Raw genomic sequence first — 26,862 nt, 5'->3', positions numbered from 1 at the left:
TATTTATTTATTTGACAGAGAGAGAGAGACAGCTAGAGAGGGAACACAAGCAGGGGGAGTGGGAGAGGGAGAAGCAGGCTTCCTGCCGGGCAGGGAGCCCGATGCGGGGCTCTATCCCAGGACCCTGGGATCATGACCTGAGCCGAAGGCAGACGCTGAACGACTGAGCCATCCAGGCGCCCCTATCAAAGGACTTTAAATTAGCAACTTCTACTGTCATAGCCAAGTAGGACAAGAGGCTTCTTTTTTGTCCTTTCATTTTAGCCATGGAGGTATTTACAAAGATGAGCGATTGAACATGTTAATGGCCAATTCTGTACTGACAGGCAAGATATTAACCTGATAAAGTATATCAGATTAGCTGTTTAAATAACTCTTAAGTTCCTAAGGGTGAAGTTCTCTCTCTGTTATTTTAGAACAGCCCTCATGCTTGCTGTACATTATGATTCTGCAGACCTAGTCAGGGTTCTTCTTCAACAAGGTATTAATACCTTTTCTGAAGATGCGTGTGGATGGACTGCAGAATATTCTATTTTTAATGATCTTAAAGTGTGTTTACATTAAAATGTTAGTTATTACTAAACTGAGGTATATAATAATTTAACTGTTAGTTTTGTTTTTTTTTTAAAGATTTTATTTATTTATTTGACAGAGAGAGACACAGCGAGAGAGGGAACACAAGCAGGGGGAGTGGGAGAGGGAGAAGCAGGCTTCCCGCTGAGCAGGGAGCCCAATGCGGGACTCGATCCCAGGACCCCGGGATCATGACCTGAGCCGAAGGCAGACGCTTAATGACTGAGCCACCCAGGCGCCCCTGTTAGTTCTTATGTAACAGATGAGAGTTCATTGTTTGATTCAGGCAGTTTTGGGATGGCAGTGAGTTAGCCCACATCATTTGCCAGAAATCAAGAAAAAGGCTAGACTAGTAAGAAGTAGTAATGGGCGCAGGATTCTTTATCTCAGGACTATTGAGACCTTTATCCTTAGGGATCCTAACTGTATCTGTTTCATTCCAAGTATAACCGTTATGCATGGGGTACAAATAATGTTACATCTGTGTTTTTTCTTTCTCTTTCTTTCTTTCTTTTTTTTTTTTTTTTGTAGATTTTATTTATTTGAGAGAGAGACAGAGAGAGAGCACGGGTGGGGGAGGGACAGAGGGAGAAGCAGATTCCCTGCTGAGCAGGGAGCCTGACGTGGGGCTCCATCCCAGGACCCCAAGATCGTGACCTGAGCCGAAGGCAGACGCTTAACTGACTGAGCCACCCAGGCGCCCCAAGATCCTTGTTTTTTCTAACTAGTTACTTGGGTCTTGAGATGTTCAGTTTAGTAGAAGACCCTATACTTTCCCTTGAGGGCTATCTCCTATACTTTCCCCCTTGAATTTTCCAAGAACCTGAGGAGTTCCCTAAGACCAAAAAGACCATCTTTTTTCACAAGTCATTTGGAAGGAAAAGACATTCTTATCATTCCCTTGTTTCCTCTGATTCTACTACTACAGCATTGCCATTGAAACTGGTTCTGCGGGGCGCCTGGGTGGCTCAGTTGGTAAAGCGACTGCCTTTGGCCCAGGTCATGATCCTGGAGTCCCAGGATTGAGTCCCGCATCAGGCTCCCTGCTCAGCGGGGAGCCTGCTTCTCCCTCTGACCCTCCCCCCTCTCACGCTCTCTCTCTCAAATAAATAAATAAATAAATCTTAAAAAAAAAAGTAAGAAAGAAACTGTTTCTGCAGTCTGGTCATGATTGACCTTTGCTCCTAGGATGCCCTTGCTGATCCACATTCCTCAGTCTTCATGGTGGTCCACAGTTAGACTTCAAAGTTACAACTTTTTTTTAGTTTACTACATATGCTTATATGCTCAGCTTCCAAAGCACCAGCACCCTGTTCTGTCAGCTGGGCCTCCTGGCTTTAGCCACACACACCCTTCCCTTCACACTCAAAAGCTTTACGTGAAGCCCATATGTTAGCCCAGACCTTCAGGATGAATTATCCTTGTCTTTTCTGCTAGCAGATGGTAGTTGGGACCATTCTAAGCTGTTGAAGAGGTTCAAATAATGCTGCAGGAAGAGACTGGACTTCTCTTTCTCCTTTGTTACTAGACCTATATCCCAAGCCTGCTTTAAATCCTATGGAGCGCCTTTTCTTATTAGGTGATGAAAGGTCTGATATTGCCCTTCCCAGAGTAGTGGGCATCACCTTTCCCGAAAGGCCATGTTTTGGGTTTAATATTTCATTAAATCCTCTTAACAACCTTGTAAAATAAGGCAGTAAGATGCCTGTTTTATAGAGGAAGACTCTGAGCCCAAGAGAAGTGGCTTGTCCAAGAGGAAATAGCTGTGAGACTTAGGACTTCTGAGCTCTAGACACTTTCCATTATGGGAAGCTAACTCTAATTTACTAATTACTAAATTACAAATTCATGACTGGTTCACCGTGCTTTTTTTCCTCCTTTAATTACATACTTAATAAAAAGTGTATAGAAGTTACAAATTTGAAGTATATGGGGTACTTCAAGTTTTGATATTAGTTCCGATATTATTTGAAATACTCTTAAGAATTTGGTATTTGGTAAATGTTTTTCATATCAGTATTAAAATAGTAACATTGTTTATCATCCTTTTTTTAAAAAAAATTTTTATTGTTATGTTAATCCCCATACATTACATCATTAGTTTTAGATATAGTGTTCCACGATTCATTGTTTGAGTAACATTGTTTATCACCCTTTTTTATATGTAGCAGTCGCCAACTAATTGCCGAACATAGAGAAGAAAAACTTAACAATTATTTGCAAAGTAAGAATGCAGGTAAGACTTTTCAGAGTGAATTACTCTTGGTGGTCCTAACATAGATGAAGTCAGAGTAAGGAAGTTTTGATAATGAAAGAGCAATGGAAAAAAAAAAAAAAAAAAACCTACTGTGTAAATTGCATATGTATTTTTTTCTTTCTTTTCTTTTCTTTTCTTTTTTTTTTTTTTTTTAAGATTTTGTCTATTTATTTGACAGAGAGAGATAGTGAGAGAGCACAAGCAGGGGGAGTGGCAGGCAGAGGGAGAGGGAGAAGTACGTTTCCCGCCGAGCAGGGAGCCTGATGTGGGGCTTGATCCCAGGGTCTGGGGATCATGAACTGAGCTGAAGGCAGACGCTTAACCAACTGAGCCACCCAGACGCCCCTATTTTTTTTTTTTCTTAATTCCTTTCTTAATAGTCTAGTATTCAGGATTATTTAAGAAGTTAATTGTAGGCATTGCTGTCATGAACAACGGGAAGAAATCAGAGGGAGACAAACCGTGAGAGAGACTGGACTCCGGGAAACAAACTGAGGGTTACAGAAGGGAGGGGGTGGGGGGATGGGGTAACCAGGTGATGAGCATTAAGGAGGACACGTGTTATGATGAGCAGTAGGTGTTACATGCGACTAATGAATTGTTGAACACTACATCCAAAACTTACGATGGACTATATGCTGGCTAACGAACATAATAAAAAAAATTAAATAAAGTACCTCAGTATGAACAACAACAACAAAAGAAGTTAATTGTAGGTAATTTAAAATATGAGGCGGTATTGTCTGAAAAGAAATTCATTATTTTAGTCATGACCCCTAAAATCCCATGATATCTTTGTGTAAATAAGAAAAAGAGATTTTTAAGTTAGTATGTTTTATGTTTTCTCTATAAGCATATTATAATAAATTGAACCTGTTATGAAAATGGATCTTTTAATTTTTACAAGTGGATTACATTTAGTAAATATTATTATATAGTGATTTGTCTCCTTAAAAAAGGAACTATCCTTAAAACTGGGGACTTTACAATACCTTCCTGGTATCGTAAACAAATGGCAAACAATAAGAACTGCAAAACTTAGCTAGTATGCAGCAATACCAATGAGACTTTTTTTTTAAGGTAACTGTCTATTGCTTTTGCAATTATTTTCATTTGTTCACTTAACAAATAACTATCAAGTGTCTTTTAGTTCCTAAGTGTTATTCTGATGTTGTAGAACGCAAACATTCAAAAAACACAATCCCTGCCCTCCAGGAATTTGTTATTATCATTGTCATTTTTATTATTTACTCTACTTTATTCAATGCTTACTATGTGCCACAGTCCCCTAGTGCTTATGATTACCATTGTTATTTTTTTATTGGCATTTAATATGTTCCAGATACTAAGTCCATAGTGAGGAATTAGAGTTTTAGGAGAGTGGGCAGAATTTAGGGTAAGTATGCAGACTGAATAGGAAGTTTGCCAGGTAAAGTGGCAGAAGGACGATGTTTGGCAGGAGAAACATCCATCAAGATTACATGTTTTGCAGACGGAACAGCAGTGCAAAGGCTAAGATGTACGAGTGAACTTTGGAGGATTTATGAGCAGTTCAGTTTTGCCAGTACAAAAAGTGTGCTATGGCAACGGTTGGAATGAGGTGAATACTTAGCTAAGGCAAGCTTATGAAAGTTTTTCAGTCCTATGGAAAGGAGTAGATCTTACCCTGTAGACCTTGGGAACTTTATCAGGTACAATGCTTTTAGCTGCAAATAATAGGTGACTTATAACAGTGACTAAAACGGGGCATCTGGGTGGCTTAGTCAGTTAAGTGTTGACTCTTGGTTTTACACAGTCTCGGGTCATGAGATCAAGCCCCACATCACGTTGGCCTCCGTGCTCAGCACGGAGTCGGCTTGAAGATTCTCTTCCTCTGCCCTTCCGCCCATTCGTGCACTCTCTTGCACGCTTCTTCTCTTTCTCTCTCTCTCAAATAAATAAATCTAAAAAACAAAACAAAACAAAACAGTGACTAAAACAATAGGAACTAGAATTGTTTTGATGGTTCAGTGATGTCATCAGGATCCCAGTTGTCTCTTTTTCAGCTTTGAGGTTGGCAGTATTTCATGTCTCCCTTCCTGGTTGGCTAATTAGCAACAGCTCCAGGCCTAGTCTCACATTATAATATCCAATGACTGGAAGGACTGTTTTTCTTTATATGTTTCTTTCATTAATTAACTAATTAATTTATTTAAGATTTTATCCATTGATTTGACAGAGAGAGAGAGAGAGAGAGAGACAGCGAGAGAGGGAACACCAGCAGGGGGAGTGGGCGAGAGAGAAGAAGGCTTCCTGCGGAGCAGGGAGCCTGATGCGGGGCTCAATCCCAGGACCCTGGGATCATGACCTGAGCTGAAGGCAGACGCTTAACGACTGAGCCACCGAGGTCCCCCCTATACGTTTCTTTTATTTTTTATTTATTTTTATTTTATTTTTATTTTTTTTAAAGATTTTATTTACTTATTTCAGAGAGAGAGAATGAGAGAGAGCACATGAGAGGGGGGAGGGTCAGAGGGAGAAGCAGACTCCCTACCGAGCAGGGAGCCCGATGTGGGACTCGATCCAGGGACTCCAGGATCATGACCTGAGCCAAAGGCAGTCGCTTAACCAACTGAGCCACCCAGGCACCCCTATATGTTTCTTTTAAATAAGAAGAAAACTCAGAGGCTTGCAGTGAATTTCCTCTAACATTTTATAGGCTAGGTTATATCGCATGCTTGTTCCTAAATCAGTCACTGGTAAATCAGGTACTGTGATTAGCTTAGAATAATCATTTCTCCTTTTGAAGCTGGGGTGAGGCCACCTTCTTTGTGTATGGGGACAATAAATATCCAAATAAGCTTGTAGTTCTCCAGCAAGAATGAAGAATTGCGGAATGGCTACTGGGGAGGGAGCCAGCAGTATTTGATGCAGGGATTCATTGGAGAATTTGAAGCAGAAGGGTAATAAGATTAGGTTTGAATTAGGGCCCTCTGGTTATGGCATAAAATAGGGATCACCAAGCTTTTTTCCTTAAAGGGCCAGATCGTGACTATTTTAGGCCATGTGGTTTCTCAACTACAATTACCATTGTAGTGTGAAAGCAGCCATAGCAATATACAGGTGAATAGATGTGACTGTGCTCCAATAAAACTTTATTTACAGAACCAGATGGCAGGTCGGACTTGGCCTGTGGCCGTAGTTTGCTGGCCCCTCATGTGGAGGATGTATTGAAGGAAACCATGTAAAGAGACTGGAAGACAAAGGAAGCTTATATTTCCTTAGCCTAGTATCAGTCCATTATGAAATTTTCACCCTTCTATACTGAAAAAGTCAGGAGGCTCAGTTTATTCAATTTAAAATGTTGTTCTTTTTCTAGGCCTTATGTCTTTCTCATTTTTTAAAATTTAAACAGTTTTTTTAAAGATTTTATTTATTTGAGAGAGAGAGAGAGATAGGGAGCACAAGTGGGGCAGAGGGGCAGGGGCAGAGGGAGAGGGAGTAGCAGACTCCCCACTGAACAGGGAGCCCGATGCGGGGCTTGATCCCAGGGCCCTGAGACCATGACCTGAGCTGAAGGCAGATGCTTAACTGACTGAGCCACCCACACGCCCCCTTTCTCATTCATTTTGCTTAAAAATTTTTTATTCATTTAAGAAATAACAATAATAGTTGGTGGCTTTTTTTTCCCTCTGGAAGTCATCAGTTAAGAGCTCATGTTTGAGTAGGGCAGTGGCAGGGGAAATATAAAGCAGAGACCGAAAAGAAGTATAGTTAATATGATTTCATGATTATTGAATGTAAAAAGTTAGGGGAGAGAGGAAATCTAAGAAGATTCATATGTTTCCAGGTTGTACACTAGCATTTAAATTGGACATGAAGAATGAGTAGGACTTTATCGGATGAAGAGAGGAGAGCGGTGGGAGTAGGGAAGACCAGGTTTTTTCTGTATATGTTGAATTTGATGGAATGTCCATGTAGTATATTTTCAGTAATTGGATAATCGAATACTAGGAGTTTCTAGCTGGAGATAGAACTTCAAGGTTGGAGGTGCAGATTTGAAATAATCTGATTAGAATTATTAAGCAAAGTGATAGCTTGGACAAAGATTGAGCTTGTCCATGGTGGAGAAACATATAGAATGAGAAGGAGGCCAGTGAACAGACCCTGGGAATCCCAATATATAAGGGGTGGATGGAGGAGTAGGAGTTAGTAGAGAAGACTGAGGAGTGACTGGGGAAACGTAAGAGAGGAATTAGAGGAAGTGATGTTGAAAAAATTAAAAAAAAAATATTTCAAGGAGGCGTATTACTGAAAAGAAAGAAATTACTGAAAAGAAAGCTGGATTTAGCTTTTAAAAGCTCTTTGCTGGTAACCTTTTCAAAAGAATTTTTGAGTTGTAAGATCTATTATTTACATGATTGGTACTTTCTACGTCCAAATATGGAAAAATAACACATCAAGTCAGGTCCTACATAACTTTTTTGTAACTGCAGTATCTACCCGGACAGGGTCAAGGGAAAATGGTCTAGCCTGGTGAGTAGACTTGCCAACATTTTTCCATAATTGTCAAAACCTAGGAGTCAAGTGTGAGGAAAAGTGTTGTCTTTCTTACCTGTTTCTGGTGGAGATACTTGAGTTTTTCCTCAAGTCCTTGATACACTCTTCTGGACGAATACGAAAACAAAAACAGCAACAGGCAGGAAGCCACTGTCAGGCCCTATCTCTGATATGGAATCATGATGCAGCTGTATTTTGAGAGTTTTAAATTTTGATCAGAAATAGTTTACAGACCTGCAGTTTGGAGTCTTGACCTCTTTTAAATATTTTATGGCAGAAAACTAGTATAATACCGAGGAGAAAATATAAGGTGATATGCTGAATATACTAGTCTCACTAGTTCAGGAATTCTGTGTCAGTAAAAACAGTCAATACCTGACTATTTTGGTTAGTGCTGTCTCTCTTGATCCCCTTTTCATTTGCCTTCTTCTAATATCTCCACTTTTACTGCTCCTTTCTGAATTTCATCTCTAAAGAAAGCGCTAAGGAAAATGGTCTTGGAATCCAACACTATTAGAACACATTTCTACCCTATGTATGTTTGACATATATGTGTATTTCCTTCTAAGGTAATGGGCTACCTAATCTAAAGTGTATCTCATATTTTATTAGTTTCTTGTGCTAAATTTCTTTGTATCTGTATCACAGTGACAAAGTTAGTGATGATGGTCTGCCAAGACTGAAAGCATTTTCTGGATTGTCAGAAATTTTTATCTGATACAGTTTTAATGTGACATGCTTTTATATTTTTTTCCAGAAATTGGTAAACTGTGACTTAACAAGAATATGTGGCCAATTAGATTACCAAGTTTTTAACCATCTATGTATATAAGATAACTCACTTTGTTTTCCCCGAAATGAGCCCTATTGATCTTTAATGATCAAATCCTCTATTTTCAGGGTGGAGTGGAGAACTCATCTTATATTTTGGATGGAGTATTTTTGGCTTTTTTTTTTTTTTTTTTTTTTTTTTTAGAGATTTTATTTATCTACTTGACACAGAGAGATAGCAAGAGCAGGAACACAAGCAGGGGGAGTGGGAGAGGGAGAAGCAGGCTTCCCGCGGAGCAGGGAGCCCGATGTGGGACTCGATCCCAGGATCCTGGGATCATGACCTGAGCCAAAGGCAGACCCTTAACGACTGAGCCACCCAGGCGTCCTATTTTTGGCTTTTTGACTAGTTTGTCAACAACTGCCTTTAATAGGTGAACTATGTTTTTAATTCTATAAGAAATTAAGGAAAAGACTGGAAACAAAACTCTATAATCAATAGTGGGTTGTTAAACAGTATATGATAGTTATATATTTTTCTATAATTATCCCAGTTACCTTATTGATTCATAACTACCATAAAAATGGTATTAAGCCCTATTTATTTATGTATTTATTTTCTTTTAAGATTTTTTTTTTTTTTTTTTTATCTGACAGAGAGAGACACAGCGAGAGAGGGAACACAACTATGGGGAATGGGAGAGGGAGAAGCAGGCTTCCCGCTGAGCAGGGAGCCCGATGTGGGGCTCAGTCCCAGGACCCTGGGATCATGACCTGAGCTGAAGGCAAACGCTTAACGACTGAGACTCCCATGCACCCCGAATTAAGCCCTATTTAGTTGGAGAAAATCTTTGTGATCTTTTCATTTTTTTATAGGAACTTTTATACTGTAGAACATATTGATAATTATCAGGATTCTCTTTTTTTTCTGATTAAAATAAGATTGTTGCTTGTCTGACATTATTTTCTGATCATTATGTCATCTATTCTTTTTATGCCTTTATTCAGATGGGTATAGAAATACAGGAATCCCCATGGCAAATACTAAGAAAAACAGATTCAAGGAAAGGTGTTCTGTGAAATAACCTTCTGACTGTAATCATGTATAAAACATCAACCCAAATCATAAAAATTTCATATAATGCAGTTGTATTAGAGGCTCCCAGAACGATACCCAGATTTGGTTATTCACTAGAAGAACTCACAGGTCTTAGCATATTTGTACTCATGCCTTTGGTTTATTACAGTGAAAGGATACAAAGCAAAATCAGCACAGAGGAAAGGTGCATGGAGTGAAGTCTAGAGGACACCAAGTGCAGGCTTCTAAGAATCCTCTGCCTATGGCTGTGCTTAATTCCTCCAGCATCAAATTATGACAACACATATGAAATGTTGTCTGCCAATACAAGAATCTTATAGAGACTCAGTGCCTGAAGTTTTCTGGAAATGATAATCATGTAGGCATCTTCTCCCTAGCGTATACCAAAATTCCAGGTTCCCTGAAGGAAATCAAGTATACAGGATAAGACACCAGGTTTGTACCAACACTTAGGCACAGCCACTCTTACCAGCTATGGAATGGTGGGAACCCTCCCGAAATCCAAGTTCACGAATACCAACCAAGGGCCAGCCATTCAAGTGGGATCTAATGATGGCAGTCTTTGGCCTGCTCTATGGAATCTTTTTTGCACAGGAATTAGAGCCCTGCCTTAATTTTTGTTGTTGTTTTAAGATTTTATTTTAACGGCAAGTAATATGATGGTATCACATGGTACTGGTTTCAGTAGCATGATCTGTATTAAATTGAAGTGCTGGTTACTTTTTTGACTTTTGGTGAATATTTAACAGGTATTTGTACATAAATTACTGGGGCAATATTAGGTAATTATAATCTGTTTTTTTATCTTATTAAACTTTCATTATGATTCTTAGAGTAAACAATGATTTCTGATTTAAAATTAGAATAAAAATTCTTAATTATATAGATAATCCAGTTTTGTTTCATATGGTAGTGAATCCCTGTTTATAAGATTCGATTATATAATTGTCCATTATTTTCTTGCCTAAGTATGCAATTAAAATTATTTGCTTTATGTATTTTCATATACTTCAATTTGGTGGATAATACCTGTATTCTGTTACTTCGGTCTTTATCTTAATTTTCATGGTGGCTGTATCTTACTTTAATACATGGTGATCGCAGGCTCAATGGATACCTTTCTTTTTCTTCACGATCAATAGACCTTACTTTTTTAGAACATTTTCAAGTTAACAGCAAAATATAGCAGAAAGTACAGAGAGTTTCCATTTACCCCATGTTCCCATACACGCATAGCCTCCCCTGTTGTCAACATCCTGTGCCACAGTGATACATTGTTTTATTTACATTAACTCATCTTTATCATCCAAAGTCCATAATTTACATTCCGGTTCAGTCTTGGTGTTGTACATTCTATTGGTTTTAACAAATGTATAATGACATGGAATAGTTTCACTGCCTTAAAAGTCCTCTGTGCTGTGCCTATTCATCCCTCCCTTTGCCGCAACCCTTAACTCCTAACTTGAAAAGTATTGCTTTTTCCAGAATGTCATATAGTTGCAATCATACAGTGGATATCTTCTTGAATGTTTATTTTTTATATTTATTTTATTTTATTTTATTTTATTTTATTTTTTTAAAGATTTTATTTATTTATTTGAGAGAGAGAGAGAGAGAAAACTCGAGGTGGGGGAGAGGCAGAGGGAGAGGGAGATGCAGACACCCCCGCTGAGCAGGGAGCCTGATGCGGGGCTCGATCTCAGGACCCTGAGATCATGACCGGAGCTGAAGGCAGATGCTTAACCACTTAACCGACTGAGCCACCCAGGCACCCCTCTTCTTTAATGTTTAAAAAATTAAAATTCCAAGGTAATTGAATGTAGTGATTCAAGATATTCTTTGTCCTTTGTTTTGTGTTCATCAGTGTAGGATCTGATGACATATGCCTTACAGACATAGTGACAAGTGTGATTTCTATAGACATGTGTCACATAATGGGGAGGGTTGAGAACAATGACATCATGCACTACTACCTAGCACTAACCATTGGTACCATATTGGTCTAAGAGGTGGGTCCAGATAGACTCTCTAGCAATGAAAGTAGACAGTCTCAAGAGGTTATACCTTATATCACTAAAATCACTAAATCTTTCATACTTACCTGCAATTGGAAATAAGGCCAGAGAGAGTCTGTTTGCTATGTTTTGCCATGCTGCAAAGTACAGTGGCTATCGACCAAACTTTGTGATGAGATGTTTCATCCTAAACTTAACAGTCTCTGCTGAAGAGCTGGAGAAGTTCTGTTGTGTTACAGCAGAATAAATAGAGTCTCTTTTAACTGCTCCTAGTCGTGGAAGTCCAGAAGAATCATGTTATTTAGGTTTGACATTGTCGGTCTATGATAATGATTCTGCTAATGATACCATTTTCTGTCAGTCTCATAGGGTTTGGTTACAATTATGGTCATTATAAACATTCACTTGTAGGTATCAAATTCTGATAAATACCATTCTTTTCTTGCATTTGGTAAATGTAGAGGAGAAAGTAAGATTTCTTAATGCATTACCTGCCTACCAATAATATAATTAATACTCATTCCAGTGTGGTTTCCAGATGTGGTCTTGAAGGAATACTTTTTAACAAATCATCAGTCTTATACTTTTAATATTCTGTATTTTTCTATTGTTGATTTAAAATGTATTTTGCTTTTTTCTTTAGTGGCGGATAAGAGTTCTGAAGAAGAGTCTTTAAGCAGGTAGGATTTTTATGGAGTCTTTAAAATTTTGTGTTAACTAAGGAAATGCAGAGAAAAGCATTTCTTGAGTTCTGCTCTGGGCTAGACACTATATTATGTGCTTGACATTTATTACTTATGTAGTCATTACAATAGCTTCACAAAATAGCTCTGCTATTATAGCCTATTTTTTATGAGTCAGCTGTGGTGCAGGGAGGTTGATTAATTGACCTGTGATTGCATAGTTAATGAGTAGCAGACCCATGATTTGACTGTCAGCCTGTGTGACTCCCACCTCCACTCTTTTGTCCCTCAGCAGCACTGGGATTAAGATACAGATCCTAGTCAGATCAACTCAGTCAAATTCAGTTATGTGTTAACCCTGATTTAGAGTTTTCTCAAGAAACCAGGTTAGTTCAAGCATTTGTCCTAATATATTTGACAACTAGTGATAACTAGAGGTAATTACTGCAGTGGTAACTAGTCTGTTGTTTTTACTGTCAAAGATTTTAGGGTGGATCTCAGTTACCTATGGCCACAGTACATAGCTTTTACGTAAGCAAGACCTAATCAGGCAGATTCTTAGATATAGTGATGTCTGCTCTCCTTGAGATGAATGATTTTTCCAGAAGTGAAGCATATGTAATCTAGGTGTAGACCATGTTGCATTAATTAAATTTATCATCTATTTAGAGGATATTTCTAAATTATTCTCTATTTACTGACTTCCCAGTCTAGTTTTCCCTTTAGGCTAGTACCCTTGACTAGTTCTTTGAAGTTTCTTCTTTTTTTTTTAGACCTTTTTTTTTTCTCCATGACTTTTCTATAGTCTTTTCTTGATTTTTTTTTTTTTTACTTTGTTCTCTGCTTTTCTTGGTGTTTCTTGTAGTCCATTAATTGTTTCCATTTCTGCCAGCTAAATAGTCTCTGTTTTTCTATAGACAAAATCAGAAGCACATAGAATTTCAGGATTTTAAGGAAACTTAGAGATGAATTAATCAAAATACCCTCTGGTACTGCAACCTATGGTTAACATCCTCACCAAGTGGTTCTTTAAATGGAGAATTTGAAACTCAAAAGAGATTAAAAGTGACTTATTTGCATATGATAAGTGACAGAAATGAGATTTAAATTCAAGTTTTTTCCTTTTTTCTCATCTTGTAGGTAAATGTTTTAATAATTGAAAGATGGGGAGGGGGTCTTGTGAACACAGTGAGGGGGGTAAGGAAGGAATTAGCAGGAGAGGCCAAGTTTCAAGAAGAATAACACTGGGTTGGATAGTTTTAGAAAAGATGTCAGAATATTGGGGTTTATGATAAGTTAGATAAAGATGAATTATAGGAATGAAGGATACACACACACACACACACACACACAAAGGAATGAAGGGCACAGGATATTGGGAGTTGTTTAGAAAGGCATATTAAAATAGAGGGTTGAAGAGAATCTTGAGCAGCTTTTTTGTTTGTTGGTTTAATTGAATGAACTAGCATACTTCAGGTTTTCTGTTGAGAGATCTTAAAATCATTTGAGCCACTGGGAAGAATCTTTTTACAGCATATAAGAATGTGATATCATCTACTTCCACCCCAACTTACAGAGAGTGGCTTAGATCCTCTTGAGTAATAGGCGGAATGGAGATTCTACACAACATAGATGCATGGCCCAAGGTAGCGGTCTCCTCACTCCACCTCTTTTCTTAATTCTCTGAAGCCCTGCCCATGTACATGTAGGGTTTGGTGGGGTACGACTGGCTGTCAAATCAGTAACCAGAGTTTTATTTGGGTAGTCGGTAACATGTCTATGTTGAGATGACTACATGGATGACTGAAACTCCATTTCGCTTGTTCTCCAGGAGCAGGAAATGGCTCTTACTCTTGGTCATTTGAGCCTATCCTTGTTTTGGGAGTCTGTGCTTTCATAGGCTAAAGACTTAAAGGTTGGAGAGTACCACTGAGCCCTGCAGAAGAGTGATAATAGGAGTGGGAACTCACAGAAAGAAAATATTAGGCAGTGTATAGGGAAATAGAGGCACAGCTACCCGGACTCTGTTTTTATACCAGTCTCTCTTCTTGGGTATCTGAGTGCCTGTGAAGGTTTTTAAGGTCTTGCTAGTTTATGTAGACCTCAATAAGGCAGGACCTGTGAAGGAAAAAATTTGGACCTTATAATTTTTAATCTTTAATCTGGGAATAGTATTCCCACTAATAACATAAATTTGTTCTTTAACATTTATATATTTATTTATTTCTTTTAATTGAAGCATAGTTGACACAAGATGTTATGTTAGTTTCAGGTGTACAAGGTAGTGCTTGAACAACTCTATATGTTACACCATGCTCACCACAAGTGTAGCTATTATCTGTTACTGCATAATGCTATTACAATACCATGGACTATATTCCCTATGCTGTACTTGTATCCCTGTGACTTACTATAACTGGAATCCTGAACCTCCCATTCCCCTTCACCCATTTTGTCCGTCCCCCACCCCCTTCCCTTCTGGCAATACAGAATTCTCTCTATTTCTGGGTCTGTTTCTGCTTTTTGTTTGTTCATTTGTTCTGCTTTCTAGATTCTACATATAAGTGAAATCATATAGTATTTATCTTTCTCTGACTATTTCACTTAGCATAATACCCTCTAGGTACATCTACATTGTTGCAAATGGCAAGATCATATTCTTTTTTATGGCTGAGTAACATTCCTCTGTGTGTATGTGTGTGTGTGTGTGTGTAAGAGATACACCTGTTGATGGACACTTGGGTTGTTTCCATATATTGGCTGTTGTAAATAATGCTGCAGTAAACATGGGGGTGCATATCTTTTCAAATTAGTGTCTTCATTTTCTTTGGGAAAGTAAGTAACCAGTAATGGAATTACTGGATCCTATGGTATTTCTATTTTTAATATTTCAAGGAACCTCCATACTGTTTGTCACACCATTTTCTATCCCCATCACCAGTGCACAAGGGTTCCTTATTCTCTACCTCCTCACCAACACTTGTTTTTTGTGTTTTTGATTCTAGCCATTCTGACAGGTGTAAGGTGATAATTCATTGTGGTTAACTTTTGAACAATTAACTTTCAAACATTTCAGAGAATTCCTTGCCTGTCACTCTTAGTTATGGGAACTAAGACTGGGTCTTTACTAGGTATTTCACATCTTCGGAGAGGTGGAGGCAAGATAGATAACGAAAACCTTTTTAGAAACAGAGACCAAATTTTGAAAGACCTGTACTCTAACAACTATAAAACATTGATGACAGAAATTGTGTCAAGACAGAAGAAGTGGAAAGACGTTGCATGCTCATGGATGGGAAAAACACATATTGTTAAAATGTCTATACTACCCCAGGCAATCTACAGATTTAATGCAATGCCTATTAAAATACCAACATTTTTCACAGAACTAGAACAAACAATCCTAAAATTTGTATGGAACCACTGAAGACCTCGAATAGCCAAAGCAATATTGAAAAACAAATTGGAAGTATCACAATTCCAGATTTCAAGTTATATTACAAAGCTGTAGTCATCAAAAAAGTATGGTACTGGCAAAAAACAAATATAGATCAGTGGAATAGAACAGAAAACCCCAGAAATAAACCCATAACTATATGGTCAATTAATCTGTGAAAAGCAGGAAAGAATATCCAATGGAGAAAAAGCAGTCTTTTCAACAAATGGTGTTGGGAGAACTGGACAGCTACATGCAAAAGAATGAAACTGGACCACTTTCTTTAAAAATAAACTCAAAAATGGGTTTAAGACCTAAATGTGACACCTGAAATCATAAAAATACTTGAAGAGAGCACAAGCAGTAATCTCTCTGATATTGGCTGTAGTAGTGGGTTTTGTTTTTTGTTTTTTGTTTTTTTTCTCTAATTATGTCTCCTGAGGCAAGAGCAATAAAAGCAAAAATAAACTGTTGGGACTACATCAAAATCAAAAGCTTTTGCACACTGAAGGAATCAGTCCACAAAATGAAAAGGCAACCTATGAATAGGAGAAGATCTTTGCAAATGACATATCTGACAAAGGGTTAGTATACAAATATAAAGAACTGATAGAACTCAACACCCAAAACACAACCCAGTTGAAAAATGATCAGAAGACATGAACAGACATTTTTCCAAAGAAAACATACAGGTGGTCAACAGGCACATAAGAAGATGCTCAGCATCACTCATCATCAGGGAAATGCAAATCAAAACTACAATGAGACACCACTGCACACCTGTCAGAATGACTAAAATCAAAAACACAAGAAACAAGTGTTGGCGAGGATGTGGAGGAAAAGGAACCCTCTTGGATTGTTGGTGGGAATGCAAACTGGTGCAGCCACTGTGGGAAACAGTATGGAGTTTCCTCAAAAAGGTAAAAATAGAACTATCCAATAATCCAGTAATTGCACTACTGGGTATTTACCCCAAAAATACAGAAACAGCAATTCAAAGGGATACATGCACCCCTATGTTTACTGCAGCATTATTTACAAGAGTCAGCCCAAGTGTCCATTGATAGATGGATGGGTAAAGAAGTGATATATATACACAGTGGAATATTATTCAGGCATAGAAAAGAATGAAATCTTGCCATTTGCAATGAAATGGGTGGAACTAGAGAGTATTATGCTAAGTGAAGTCAGTCAGAGAAAGACAAATACCATATGATTTTGCTTATATGTAGAATTTAAGAAACAATAAAAATGAGCAAAGGGAAAAAATAAAAGACAAACCAAGAAACAGACTCTTAACGATAGAGAACAAATTGATGGTTACCAGAGGGGAGATGGGTGGGGGAATGGGTGAAATAGGAGATAGGGATTAAGGAATGCACTTGTCATGATGAGCACTGGGTGATGTATGGAATTGCTGAATCATTATATTGTATCCATGAAACTAATATAGCACTTGTATGTTAATGATACAGGAATTAAAATAAAAACAACAAAAACAGAGGCCAAATTTTAAGTATATCAAGAAACTTCATTCAGTAAATAGCTGACCTTTCATTCGATTTTTCTTTTTAATGAACTTGTTTTTGTTGTATGTTTTTGCTCTAAAGTATTTCCATTAAACCTGGTACTGATGATTCATGGCCTACATCAGATGATGAAGACTTTAATTTTGATATCAAGGTAAAGTACTCTTGTGAAATTTGTTTTCCTGCTCTGAATTTAGTTTGTATATTATTTACTCTTAAAATTTAGCAGTGGCCTACCTATCATCATTTTATGTTTGTAATGGAAAGTGGGTCAGAACAAACCATTTTGTAGAGATATGACGAGTTGAAATTTCTTTTTTTTTTTTTACTCTGGTAAATACTGAAGGTGGAGGCTGAAAAAAATGGGCTGGAAAATACATAATGACAGGAAAATTATATTGGGAAAAGCTTTTCCATAATGGAGGAAATAAGATATTTGGTCAAGGATAAGGATTTTTCTGTGAGTTTTAAGTTATCTTAACATGACTTTTCTTTCTTTCTTTCTTTCTTTCTTTCTTTCTTTCTTTCTTTCTTTCTTTTTCTTTCTTTCTTTCTTTCGTTCTTTCTTTCATTCTTTCTTTCTTTTTCTTTCTTTCTTTATTAATATGACGTTTATAATACTCATGCCTAAATGAAATCTTTAGTGGATTCAATTATTGCGGACATTTTTTCCCTTGGTAACATAGAGTTTTACAAAAGACTTTTTTCTCTATTTCTATCCTTTGTTGTACATTTAGACTAAAATAACATTAGAAATTGTGGAAATTCAGAAATTTAAATTGTTTCTCAAAACTTATATTGCAAAGTTATTCCACTGTGTTTTCAAAATAATTCCATTAAGAGTATAGTTAAAACTTTATCTAAGTGAAGAATACATGTTTTGCCTAAAATAATAATCAGCTCTAGAAGCAGAGGCTCTTCATACCCATATGGTAAAATGTCCAATTTCAGAAATCTTTTATATTACAGTTTTTAAAAATATCTACTCAATCTTTGTATCAGATTCTAAAATTTAAAATTTCATTCTTATTTAAATATTCATTTTAAAGCCCCTGCATCATTATAAGCTACTGGATGTTAGGAAACGTAATTGTGCATCTCCTGGAACACCTAGAATAAAGTCTTGCTTGGAAGAAGCAATTTAATATTTTTTGAATGTGAATAAATGAGCAGACAGATGGAATTCTGTATAATGGAATGTTATAAGTAATGTGCATAATGTGTCATAATTAAATATATGAATTTTTAAAAATATAGCTCAAATTTATATTCCTTTTTTTAAAAAAAAGATTTATTTATTTGAGAGAGAGAGAATGAGAGAGAGAGAGAGAGCACATGAGAGTGGGGAGTGTCAGAGGGAGAAGCAGACCCCCCTGCTGAGCGGGCACACCGATGCGGGACTCGATCCCGGGACTCCAGGATCATGACCTGGGCCGAAGGCGGTCGCTTAACCAACTGAGCCACTAAGGCGCCCTATATTCCCTTTTTATGTTTAAGATTTATAAGTGCAAATGAACTATGTTGAGGAAATAAAAAAATAAGAAAAAAGGTTACAGTATATTTTTTAGTATCCTCTAATTGTGAGCTCAGAATTTTCTTTTTTTTTTTTAAGATTTTATTTATTTATTTGTTTGTTTGAGAGCGAGAGAGAGAGAAACAGCATGAGAGGGGAGAGAGTCAGAGGGAGAAGCAGGCTCCCCGCAGAGCCAGGAGCACGATGTGGGGCTCCATCCCAGGACTCCGGGACCATGACCCGAGCCAAAGGCAGACGCTTCACCAACCGACTGAGCCACCAAGGCGCCCCATGAGCTCAGAATTTTAGATAAAAATTCCCAACTTTTTTCTTTAACCCCATCTGTGTCTCATTAGATATATCCTTTCAAGGTGTACATTTCTCCTGAGAATTCTCATTACCAATTCTTTCTCCATGTGGAAAGATGATGTGTTAGAAACATTTCTTTTTCTATTTTTTTCTCTCTGTAGTAATAATTTATAGCTTTCAGGTACTGATAAGGTAAAGGTAGGTGGAAAAATATTTTTCGGTATATGTAAATATGATTATGGATATACTATAAACAGAAGTCTCTTAAATTTTTTGAATTACATATTATAAATATATATATTACGTATATATTGTAAATATATACATTACATATATATTATAAATATATCTAAAACAGAGGCTTTCGTTCATAGTATATCCCTAATAACACTGACTTTTCTCACTCTACAATTATTTGTTTATAAATACTGTAGTAAAGAATTTAATTTTTTCAGTATAAAGTAAATTGTTGGGGTGCAGGTGCCCCTTCAGATCACTATGTTCGTATCCTTTGGATAAATACCTAGTAGTGCAATTGCTGGGTTGTAGGGTAGCTTTATTTTTAACTTTTTGAGGAAGAATTTATATAATAATCAGTTAGGGGTAAGGAAAATAACATTTTGGGACTAGCTATTAAATCTCTCATAATCCTCATCCCAGGAGAAGATATAGGCTTAGTAAATGGCAGAACTGAGATTTGAATCTCCATTTGAATGATTGCAAAACCTGGGTTCTCTGTGTAGTGGTGCTCATTTGATAATGGGGAATATTATAATTATTTTATCAAATGTGATACTTGTAATCCTTAAAACTATTAATTTTTTCTAGACTGTCCCAAAACCAAACTTAAGAGCGCTAATGAATGCTTCTGAGCAATTCAAAAATGGTAAGCTATTTGAAGACGTGTTATTCACTGATTTTTGTCCGTTCTTATATTATTCAGTAATTCGAAATTACAGATATTTTCATGTTCTTTTTATTTTGTTTTTTACTAAGTGGGAACAAAATGCGACCTTACAACACCAGGAGGTAGAACTTTATCTGAGCACGATAATTCTGATTATGGAGATGAAAATATAGTTGGACTTCTTTACAAACCACCATTCAAAGCCAATGACTTTTCTTGTCCTGCTTTTTCAAAACCTTCTGTCAAGTCGTTAGCAGGCCATGGCGTTATAAAGGTAAGTTGTTCTGTTTTAAACTTTTTTCCCTATTTTTTTCACATACCATCCTCTTGATGCTTATAATGAAAAGAATCTTAGGAAAAAACGGAAGTCCTCAAGATCATAAGGGGAAATAATGTAATAACAACAGAGAGGTAAGTACCAGATTGAGATTTATAAAGCTTGGTGGGAGTAAACAATTCTTAGGTATGCCATTATGGAAGGAAAGAATTAGAAAGCAACTGGAAAGAACAGCTAGATGGATGTGAAGAGGAGGGAGGGGGTGGGGGGAAGAATTCATTTAAGAAGGGCAAGATGAACGTAAAGATTGAAGAGTTGAGAGAGATTATTATAAAAACACAACAGCAGTAGTGAGGCTAAGGGAGAGCAGATACTCTATATTACAAAATATGGTAGAAATTATTTTAAGTGCAAAATAAGAAAACAAAGTCAAGTAATAAAAAAAATGCTTAGACTCTTCTGAATGACTTACAGCTGACTTTTATGAAGAACTGGAAGAAAATTTTATCCTTCCATTTAAGTTTAATAAAGTGTGCTATCTTATATTTAATTTAGCAAAACCTGTGTTTACAGATAATGCAAAGTGAAATCTGTTTTAGGCCTTAATCAGATTTATTATGAATTTTGAATTTTTGGCCATTGTCTTTCCTGTGGTTTCTTTCTTTCTTTTTTTTAAGATTTGATATATTTATTTTTGTGAGAGAGAGAGTGTGAGTGCACGAGCAGGGGGAGGTGCAGAGGGAGAAGCAGACTCCCCACTGAGGAGGGAGCCTGATGCAGGACTCGATCCCAGGACCCTGGGATCATGACCTGAGCTGAGGGCAGACTCTTAACCAACTGAGCCACCCAGGTGCCCTTTCTTGTGGTTTCTGATTTAACTTCCTGTGTGGTAGAATCTTGGTAGGTTTTAGAGCTTTTTGAGACTAAAGAGAGGAAATAAGTAAACATTTAGTCTTTCATTAATTAAAACTGAAATTTCTGATTATGTAAGTGAGGTTCTTAATCTTTATCCAATAAATGAAATAAATTTTAAGCTGCAACACTCTTAAAGAAAAAATATAAAATTGTTTCTGGATAGTGATTTATAATTTATTTTTAATTGTATCTGCATTTAATAGATACACAGACACACATCAAATGAATGAACTCACAATTTATAGTTTTTTTCTCATATGAACTGTTTGTCATTGTGGAATCATAAGGAGGGAAAGGTTGCCAACAGAGTATACAGAATTATTTCTGGAAGATGATTTTTACTTTTTCAAATATCTCCAATAGTAGATACATTTTATAGTATTCTCAGGAAACTTTAGTATTCCTAGTTGTTAATTTTTGTTTTAAGATTTAAAAACTTTTAAGTAATCTCTATACCCAACATGGGGCTTGAACTCACAACCCTGAGATCAAGAGTCACACACTCTTCTGACTGAGCCAGCCAGCCAGCCGCCCCCATAGTTGTTAAATTTAACATGTGAATTCTTTCATATCTGAAATTCAGATACTGGTGATTTGATTTTTTTTTTTTTTTTTTGTCCCTTTCTTCTTTCCTCATGTGAATATTGGGTCCTGCTTGATAATCATACATGTATTTGGAGACTTAAAAACCTTCAACTTGGATGGTCATGATTATTAATTTTTTAATACTAGATTCTTTCCCCAGTCTTTAACTACCATCCTATATTCACAGATAGGAAATTAGAGCTATTAGTATGCTGTTCACAGTGGAATAAGAAAATCATGTGAATTTTAAAATAGGGTTTTATATTTTTCTCATACATTGTAGTAGTACTTAAAGATGTCTCAAAATTCTAAAATCCCATAAGTATTTCTCTTCTACAATTTAAATCTTTTAAAATTAATTTTTAGAAAAGTATTCTTACAAAATCTTGAATTGGTATTTTGCAATTAAATCTTTTTATTAATCTTAAAAATGCTATTCATTACAGAAATTAATACTTGCCTATATATATATATTTTTCTAAATATTTATTTCAGAGAGAGAGAGAGAGAGAGAGTCGGGGGGAGGGGCAGAGGGAGAGGAAAAGAGAGGGAGAGAAGCAGACTCCCCACTGAGCATGGAGCCTGATTTGGGACTCAATCTGACAAACCTGAGATCATGACCTGAGCCAAAATCAAGAGTCAGATGCTTAACCAGCTGAGCCACCCAGGTGCCCACTAACTTGCCTATATTAATAAAAGTATATTTTCTATCCTTGAAACTAATGTTGAAGTATATAAATGAACTATTGAATCCCATGGTTTTTCCCTCCCTGCTTTTATTTTTATTCTGAAAATTTCAGAGTTCTGTGTAGGTTTACATTATTTAATTACATCAGGTTAGTATATTTTATAGATATTTATGTTTTATTAACGTCATGTGCTTTTCCTGTCATTTTTTCCTACTCCAAATGTATTTGTCTAAAACTTTCTCCTTAAGTCTCCTGGGTGCTTCAAATTTGGCATGTCCCAGATTGAAGACGTTGTTTCTGACCCATTCCTCTTCCCTGGCTTTTTGTAATTGCTTTGTCATTTGTTTTCCCCATCCTAGTATATTGTACCACTGAAACACTGAAGCAGGAAAAACTGGACTCCAAACTTCCCTGAAATTACTACATCCAGGGGCACCTGGGTGGCTCACTTGGTTAAGCATCCGACTCTTGATGTTGGCTCAGGTCATGATCTCAGGGTCCTGGTATCAAGCCCTGTGTCAGGCTCCATACTGAGTAGGGAGTCTGCTTGAGGATTCTCTCTCTTCCTCTCCCTCTGCCCCTCCCCCTGCACGCACACACACACTCTCTCTCTAAAAATAAGTAAATCTTTAAAAAAAAAAAAAAAACACCACATCTCTACCTCTGAAACCAGTAATACATTATATGTTAATTAATTGAATTTAAATTAGAAAAAGGGACACCTGGGAGGCTCAGTCGGTTAAGTGGCTGCCTTCAGCTCAGGTCATGATCCGGGGGTCCTGGGATTGAGTCCCAAGTTGGGCTCCTTGCTCAGCGGGAAGCCTGCTTCTCTCTCAGCCTGCCACTCCTCCTGCTTGTGCTTTCTTTTTCTCTGGCAAATAAATAAAAAATCTTAAAAAAACAAAAAAAGTAAAAAACAAAACAAAAAAATCACCACATTCAGTATTTTGTCCCTGCTTACCATTTTTCATATCTTATTATCATAATTCACTCTCTCACGTATAGTTTTGAAATACTCTTCTGGTTTTGGTTCCTTTATGTTCATCTTAACATTGCTGTCAGACCTTTCTAAAATATATTTCTGACGATGTAACTCCTCTGCTTATTTAGTGGATCCCCATGACATGAAGGAGAAAGTTCATATTCTAGCATGACACTTGCTGTGTTTGGTTCAGTCCTGATTTTCCAATTATCTCTCTCTATCCCATTCCCAAAAATTGTGTTCCAGTTTTGCCACATTCTGGAGCTATCGTCACTTATTGAGTTATTTCATACTTCATCCTTTCGCTCATTCTACCTTTTCTAGAATGTCCTTCGCACCCTCCTTGTGCACCTTGTCTGTCAATATACAGCCCTATCTGCAGCATTTCCTGAGCTTCCCGTATGCAACTCTTTTCTCCTTTGTGCCTTCACCGTGCTTTCTTCACTTCACCTGTAGAGCTAGTAAATGATACTCTTCTGTTCTTAATTGTTTTGGTCCATCTCTACCCCTACTAGCATATAGGGCAGTCTCTGTCGTTTATATTTCCAGCTTCGCCCACGATAGTGCCTATGACTTGACGGGTACGGTATGTATTTGTCTTTCTGAGTGAGTGAGTGAGTGAACAAGTGAATTCATGTGATGTTTTCTGAAGTTGGGTTTTTGTTTTGTGTTGTTTTTATAGGAAGGAGAGGTGCAGCCGGCAACTGGAAAAGAGGACAATGGTATTAATATTACTCAAAGTGCTCCACAAGAGCAAACAGTTAAGGACAATCTGACTTCTGCTTATAGAGCATACAAAAGTAATAGTAGTGGTAAGTTAGTAAACATCTGTGAATTTTTTCCTATGCTCAAATGCTAGTATAAAGAAATCTGAAAGTATGTAGATCCAGATATGTTATGCATTTCATTAAGATATTTTTCTTTTGCTGTCTTTCTTTTTAAGTATCCCGACTACTACCAACTTTTTCTTCCTGAAAATAATTCAACCCTCTGGAAATCTTTACTGCTATTACTTTTATTTCATTGAAATATTCATGAGTGGGGATAAGCTTGTATATATGTTTAAAATTCATAATAATACATGTTCTCATTAATGTATCTGTGACTGTATTTTATAGTTACGATGTCAGCATTGGGATTAGGAGAAGAGGAAGATGGAGAATCACCTTGGGATTCTGAGGTACTGTTTTCTTATTATTTTAAAATACAAGCATTGAATGATGTTAAAGCATAAAAGGGATGCTTAGACGTTACTCTGTCATCTCTGCATTTGCCCATAAAAACTATTTCCTTATACTTTTTACCTGTAATTGATAAAATAATTATGTGCTAAATATAATAATACAGCATAATACAGTTCTGCTAGTTTGCAAGCTTAACTTAATGAAAGCTGTGTAGTATTATTGCAGAAAACTGAGGCTTAGGAGTGATAAGGAATTAGTTTGCGTTTTGAAATTAAGTTATCTAAAAAACTAAAGAATTACTCCAGGCCAACCTATGGCCGGATGTGATTCTGTGGTGTATATGGATGTGCAAAATTCCTGATGAGATCTAGAAAGTTTGGATTATAGTTTTTACAACTTGGAACTTGAAAAGCTAATGCCTGGGACTTGAGAGTATTATATATATATATATATATATATATATGTGTGTGTGTGTGTGTGTGTGTGTGTGTGTGTGTGTGTGTGTGTATATTTTAAGATTTTATTTATTTATTTGAGAGAGAGAGTGAGTGAGCAGGAGGGAGAGGGAGAGAGAATCTGAAGCAGACTCCACTCTGGGCGCAGAGCCCTACTGATACCAAGAGTTGGACACTCAACTGACTGAGCCATCCAGGGGCCCTGAAAGTACTTTATTTGGATTGTCAAGTAGATTTACAAGGAGCATTGGGATTATAATAACAATTTGGTTTAGTGGTGTTTTAGTTATTTATTTTAAAAAAGATTTTATTTATTTATTTGAGAGAGAAAGAGAGCATGAGCTGGGGGAGGTGCGGAGGGAGAGGGAGAAGCAGGCTCCCCACTGAGCACATGGGGCTAGATCCCAGAACCGACTGAGCCACCCAGGTGTCCCTGGTTTCGTGGTGTTTTAATAGGTAAAAGCCATTTTGGATAGTTAAAATAGTATGCATTGAGTATCTTTGTGGCAGCCATACTTGTAGAAACATAAGTATAAAGTGATGATGGCCTATTCTAAGGTGACAGACTATGGAAGGAGGTAAAAAGGGCCTGATCTCTTAGCACAGGCAGGTGCTACACAATGGTGCCAGCACCGTATTTGAAGTCAAAAGATATGCTAGCATCCTGGTTCTGTCGCTTGCTAGCTGTGGGATGCCAGAAAAACTTGTTTAACCTGTTTGAATGTCAGTGACCTCACTCATAAAAATGGTACTAATACCTACCTCTCAGGTATGTGTAATGAACAAATGTGGTAAGAAATGTGAAAACACTTTCTATACTGTAAAGGCTGCTATAGAGATATAGGACAAAAAAGATCACAGCCGTATTTAGTGATTTATTCAATATTGAGGACACTTTTTTTTAAATGTGAAGATTTCTGAAGGACAGTAAAATAAATGGCAGTAGTGTCAAGAAAAGAATGGGAAAGTTAGAACAGGCAGGTGGATTTCTAAGTTACGTTTCAGTGACATTGTATAGGTATACAGTTGACCCTTGAACAGGATGAGGTTGAGTTGTGGGTCCACTGACACACAGACTTATTTTTTTGATACAGTGCAGTACTGTTAATCTGTTTTCTCTTCCTTATGATTTTCTTAATAAACTTTTCTTTATATTGTAAGAATACAGCATATAATACATATAACATACAAAATGTGTTCATTGACTTTACATTATTGGTAAGGTCAGCATCAGGTTATGATTTTCTCTGACCTTCCATGCTCAGTTTACAGAGTCAATGGCCAAATGAGGATTAAGACGTAGATTAGATCTAGAGAGCATACACGAGGTCTTCTATTTAAATGTTTTCGTTTTTAATTTACATTTTTCCTATTTTTAAGTCTAATTGCTTTTAAAGTAGGAAGTTCAATAGGAGATTAGTAGTGAAGTTTTGGGGGAATCAAAAGTTAGATGTGGATTTTTGACTGCACGGCTGTCAACGCCCTTAACCCTTGCATTGTGTAAGGGCCGACAGTCTAGTGACTTGGTACTTGAGACCTTCTCAGCGAGGTGATTTTATTTATGTTTTAGAGAGAGAGAGAGCGTGTGAGAGGGGTGGGGAGGGGCAGAAGAAGAGGGAGAGAGAGAATTCCAAGTAGGCTTCATGCTCAGCACAGAGCCCGACATGGGGCTTGATCTCATGACCCTGAGATCATGAACTGAGCTGAAATCAAGAGTTGGACACTTAACTGACGCTGCCATGCAGGCACCCCCTCAGTGAGATTATTTTAAATGTTTTGACCTTAAATACATTTCTGTTATTAAATATCAGCTACGTACCAGGCTGTGTAAGTTGAGGGGTTAGGCTGTAGTGGTAGGAGCAGAAAAAATAAGGAAACAACAATCCATTGTAAGTTACTGTAAGTGCTTCATATAAAGAAAATGGAAATGTTAGGTTAGGGAATTTTGGGGGAGTTTGTCATTAGGATGGGGATGAGAATGGGAGTGGAATTTTGTTAGTCAGGAAAGATCTCTCTGAACGTGGCAAGAGCCGCCAAGTGGCGGATGACAAGGACCAGTCGTGCGAAGGTCTTGGAGAAGGACATTCTAGACGGAGAGAACCATGGATCACATCTATTCATCATTTCACTCTTATGTCTGGGAA

At 37.1% G+C, this 26,862-nt stretch overlaps 1 protein-coding gene across 15 annotated transcripts in view; it reads left to right on the top strand.

Annotated features, from left to right (window-relative positions):
* The window catches only part of LOC118555525 (ankyrin repeat domain-containing protein 26-like), a 511,611-nt gene that overhangs the window by 391,913 nt on the left and 92,836 nt on the right, over window positions 1–26,862 (top strand). For 14 of the 15 annotated variants that reach the window (XM_078075224.1, XM_078075225.1, XM_078075231.1 and 11 more), the window contains 7 exons: window positions 2,742–2,809; window positions 11,898–11,934; window positions 16,984–17,056; window positions 19,553–19,610; window positions 19,721–19,905; window positions 23,762–23,891; window positions 24,198–24,259. In XM_078075224.1, coding sequence (XP_077931350.1) covers window positions 2,742–2,809; window positions 11,898–11,934; window positions 16,984–17,056; window positions 19,553–19,610; window positions 19,721–19,905; window positions 23,762–23,891; window positions 24,198–24,259 — 613 coding nt within the window. Of the gene's footprint in view, window positions 1–2,741; window positions 2,810–10,123; window positions 11,049–11,897; window positions 11,935–16,983; window positions 17,057–19,552; window positions 19,611–19,720; window positions 19,906–23,761; window positions 23,892–24,197; window positions 24,260–26,862 lie in introns of those variants that run through there. The other variant, XM_078075234.1, reaches the window with a different exon arrangement.

The sequence above is a fragment of the Halichoerus grypus genome, chromosome 6 (assembly GCF_964656455.1).
Source record: "Halichoerus grypus chromosome 6, mHalGry1.hap1.1, whole genome shotgun sequence".
Classification (NCBI taxonomy): domain Eukaryota; kingdom Metazoa; phylum Chordata; class Mammalia; order Carnivora; family Phocidae; genus Halichoerus; species Halichoerus grypus.
This window is presented reverse-complemented; position numbering and strand designations above follow the sequence as displayed.